The sequence below is a fragment of the Penaeus monodon genome, unplaced genomic scaffold, assembly GCF_015228065.2.
Source record: "Penaeus monodon isolate SGIC_2016 unplaced genomic scaffold, NSTDA_Pmon_1 PmonScaffold_21734, whole genome shotgun sequence".
Taxonomy (NCBI): Eukaryota; Metazoa; Arthropoda; class Malacostraca; order Decapoda; family Penaeidae; genus Penaeus; species Penaeus monodon.
This window is the reverse complement of record NW_023651628.1, coordinates 1-4741: the sequence shown is the minus strand read 5'-3', so window position 1 is coordinate 4741 and position 4741 is coordinate 1. Positions and strand designations below refer to the sequence as shown.

General features: G+C 38.7%; 1 protein-coding gene across 1 annotated transcript; it reads right to left on the bottom strand.

Moving 5' to 3' along the window:
- Positions 1–3969: 3969 nt before the first annotated feature.
- Positions 3970–4317, bottom strand: LOC119570084 (pollen-specific leucine-rich repeat extensin-like protein 4; the record flags this gene model as incomplete). Its single annotated transcript, XM_037917980.1, has 1 exon — positions 3970–4317. A coding segment is annotated over one exon (348 nt), but the record flags the coding sequence as incomplete, so codon positions are not given.
- Between the last annotated feature and the right edge of the window lie 424 nt (positions 4318–4741).

The following is a 4741-nucleotide window of genomic DNA, read 5'->3' as shown; positions in this document are numbered from 1 at the left end:
GACCACCAAGAAGTGAAATGCAGTTTGATAATAACATATCGTTTATGGTTGCTCAAGGAACTTTGAAACCATGCTAATGTGGACTTCGAATACCATACTCCTCAAGTTTCTCCCTTTGAATATCGTGTGATATGGTATCAGACGCCTTGGGCAGATCACAGAAAACTGTTATTTGATACGGTTTCTTATCTAGAGTTTTCGTATATTGATTGTTAAGTTGGGGAATAGCTAATTCAGTTGAGAAATTTGGGCTAAATCATGTTTACAATTGAATATTAACGAATGTTTCTTAAGGAAAGTCATTAATCTTTTAAAATCTGTTCAAAATTTTACTGAATACTGTTAATATGAAATGGGTTGTAATTCTAAAGGGAGATTGCCCTTTGGCCTCTTTTATAAATAGAAATCCTTTTGCTATCTGCAAATGACTAGAAAAAAACCTTTTTTTGGAAGATCTATTGTGATGGATGTTAGGAAGGAAACTTTTCTTTCACTACGCTTTCTGGGATATCATCACGTTCCACTGGCTGATCGTTTAAGGTTAAAAATGACCCCCATCAAATTTATTTCGGATCCCGGGGATAGTCTTAAGTTCGCGCTTTCTGTTTGGAGCGCGAGGAATTTGAATGTTTAGATTAGATCCTACTTCACTAAAAATCTATTGAATACTTCTGCAGTCTTTTTAGGAACAGAAGTTATTTCACTGTTAAACAGGATGGATGGTGCAGCTTGACCTTTTGGATAACGATTTAGTACGCCCATTGATGAAATGCCAAGAAAAGAGAGAGAAAAAGAAGAGAGGAGACGAGAGGGCGAAGAGAGGAGGAAGAGGGAAAGAGAGACGAGAGAGAGAGAAAAGAGAGAGAGAGAAAGAAAAATGCTAAAAAACTTTTGAGCAGCTTTTAGAAAGTATCCCTCACACACAAGGCCTCCTCGGGTTTTGTGCAGAAACATTTCACAGCTTTGAAAAAAACTTGCGTTATGATTTTTATATCAACAGATGTGAGCATGCGTCCTGACTGTCAAGAAAAACTCTAATAAATATCAGTCAACCATAAACTAAGAATTGGTGCAATATTGTTCAGTTACCCGAACATTTGCACTAGAACTTGAGTTATTATGTCTACATTTTGAAGTCCCTAGGCTCCTGGTTCTTGCACTTTCCATTCTCCTTAATGTAAACAAAGTGTTTTGAATAAACTCACACATATCTTTATTCATGTATTCATTCGTTCATTCTTTATCCTTTTTTTATTAATTGATATGCAGTTACAGAGAGGGAGAGGAAAAGAAAATGTTTAATAGACAGATAGAAGATGCCTACAGGAGGGGGAGAGAGAGAGAGAGAGAGAGAGGAGATGAGAGAGAGAGAGAGAATGAGAGAGAGAGAGAGAGAGAGAGAGAGGGGGGGGGAGAGAGGGGGAGAGAGAGAAGAGAGAGAGGAGAATCAGAGAGGGAGGGAGAGAAGAAAAAGAGGGGGGAGGAGGAGAGGGAGAGAAAGGAGAGAGGACAGAGAGACACAGGAGAGGATAGGGGAGGAGAGAGAGAAGAGAAGAGAGAAGGGGAGAGAGAGAGTAGAGACAGGGCATGCAGGCATAGAGAAAACGAGAGAGAGAGGGATTAAAATGTCGTAAATTATATTAAACAGTGAGCAAAAACAACGAGACAAACAAATGGCGAAATTAAAGTGTCCTTGCCCGATACGCTTTTTGCCTCTAGGCCTTCGAAGGCATGAGGGCAATGTCATGACAAGGGATCATACCCGCAAATGTAATTTTCCTTATCTCATGACACTTGATGTCTGTCTGTTTCTCTTCTCTCTTTCTCTCTCTCATTCTTTTTTTCTTTCTCTCTCTCCTCCCCTCTCTCTCTCTCTCTCTCTCTCTTTTCTCTCTCTCTCTCTCTATATATATAGAGATAATATATATAATATTATTTTATATATATATATTTTATATATATATATATGATATATATATATATTATATAAAATATATATATATATATATAAAATATATATATATATATATATATATATATATATATAAATTATATATATATATTAATATATATATATTATATATATATATATATAACTTCGGGAAAGTGACATTTTTATTTGGATCGAATTATTAGACATTTATGGTCAAAACACTTTTTTTGTATTTCCAATGAATTCATGTTTAGTGGGCTCCTGTCGCAAAGTCCAACCTCATGTAATTCAATCACGTATCAAGGACAATAACACTTTAATATACGTAATTTACTACAAAGGAGCAAAGGAGACGTGCCCTTTCTCACCCCAGGTCGAAATCTGTGCAAGTCGGGCCTTTGATTTTCTCTTTGTTGGTATCCTGTTCCCTGGAATTATATATGCGTGTATGTATGCATCTATATAATATGTGTGTGTGTGTGTGTGTGTGTGTGTGTGTGTGTGTGTGTGTGTGTGGTGTGTGTGTGTGTGTGTGTGGGTGTGTGTGTGTGTGTGTGTGTGTGTTGGTGTTAGATAGATAGATATCTGTGTTGTGCGTATATATAAAAAAATAAATATATTATATATATATATATATATTATATATTTTATTTTATATATATAAAATTATACATATATATATATATATATATTATATTTTATAATATATATTATATGTGTGTGTGTGTGTGTGTGTGTGTGTGTGTGTGTGGTGTGTGTGTGTGTGTGTGTGTGTGTGTGTGAGAAGATAGATACAACACACACACACACACACCACACACACACACACATATATATATATATATATAATATATATATAATTATTTTATATATTATATATAATATATATATATTATATATATATATTGTGTGGGGTGTGTTGTTTGTGTGTGTGTTGTTGTGTGTTGTGTGTGTGTGTGTGTGTGTGTGTGTGTGTGTGTGTTGATTATACGGTATTACTTCATATTAAATATATAGTCAGTTTTAAAAAGACCACCTCTCAGGCATGACATTGCAAAACATGGAAACAGGTGAACGTGCTGTCTTGTTCTGCACCCTACGTCTAGTAGAGGGAAAGTGAGAGAGAGAGAGAGAGAGAGAGAGAGAGTGAAAGAGAGAGAGAGTGAAAGAGAGAGAGAGTGAAAGAGAGAGAGAGAGAGAGAGAGAGAGAGAAAGGGAGAGAGAGAGAGGGGGGGGGAGAGAGAGAGAGAGAGAGAGAGAGAGAGGGGGGGGAGAGAGGGAGAGGGGAGAGAAAGAGAAGAAAAGAGAGAGGGGAGAGAGAGAGAGAGAGAGAGAGAGAGAGAGAGAAGATGGAGTGGGGGGGGAGAAGAAAGAGAGGGAGGAGAAAGAGAGGGTGGAGAGAGAGGGGAGGGAATGAGAGTTATGAGAGAGAGAAGGAGAGAGGAGGAAGAGAGAGAGAAAAAGAGTGAGAGAGATAGATGAGAGAGAGAGAGAAGAGAAAGGTAGCAAGACAGGTAAACAGACAAAGGCACAGGTATGCTGACGGACACAGAGAGAGAGAATAAGTGACAGAGAAAAACAGACAGAGAAAAAAAAATAAACATGGGCTAACGTACTATTCACTGCACCTGCTAATGAAAGTATTCCGAAATAACACGGCAGTTCTGCAAAAATATTTATTTAATATATATATATATTATAAAATCTCAGTATAAAAATATATCTCAACACAGAATTCACACATAATAGACAAAAAAGTATTTATCAGCTATCAGCGAATTGGGACAGGACTCAATATGAAACAAACAACACAAGAAAACAGTGATAAAAATAACACAAGGAAACTAAAATTAATGGTTAACATCTTGGGGAAGTTACACACACAAAAAAAAAATAAAATAAAAACTCTGTGACTCTGTTTGAGTGAGGTTTTGGTCTGAATGAACACATGAGAATCTATGCGTGACAGGGGGGTTTAAACCCATGCGGAAGTTTTGAATGAAATGGATCCTATAAAGGGTTTTTATCTGATGGGCTTATTTTCCCGGTTGGAATAGAGTTGAGAAGGTTAGGGGGCGGCTGTTGGTACGTCGGCTGGGAGCAATGGTAGGCTGTGAATACACCTGGGGAGGGGCAGGGGCAGGCTGGGAGTACACCTGGGGTGGGGCAGGCTGGGAAATACACCTGGCTGGGGGAGGCTGGGAGTACACATTGGATGGGGCAGGCTGGGAGTACACCTGGGCTGGGGCACTTGGGTACTGAGCTTCGCCCTCGTAGGTGATGACTGGATGGAAGCCGTACTCATCGACGTAGTACTCGACCCTCATGAGGCGAGTGTCTGGAAGCCCCACGTAGTAGCTGTCGGGAGGGAAGGGCTCAGAGTAATTAACCGTTTATGCAACTGGCAGAACAAATTTTACAATCTTCGTATTTTCAATAGTCAGCTCGACTAATATTTCAGACTGAGGAACAACGTATGCAGCTTACAGAACAAATTTCGTAATTGTTATTTTTTATTAGTTATTAGGTGTAATCGTTTGTTTCCAAGGATCATAACTAATCTTATCTTCAGAGCAACGCCCTTCTTGTAAAAATACAGTTATTCAAAATCTAAAATGGCATTGCAGTGAATGTCTCCCCCCAAAATGCATACCGAAATATTTAAAAAGATGATTATACCCCCCCTACCCCATGAGTGTTTGGCGCCACACGCTGCTCCTGGTGACCGTGAAGTGCCGGAGTACTGCGTTGATGTCCACGGAAGCTGTACTGGGCGGGCCAGGACGGGTAAAACCGGCGCTGGGTTTT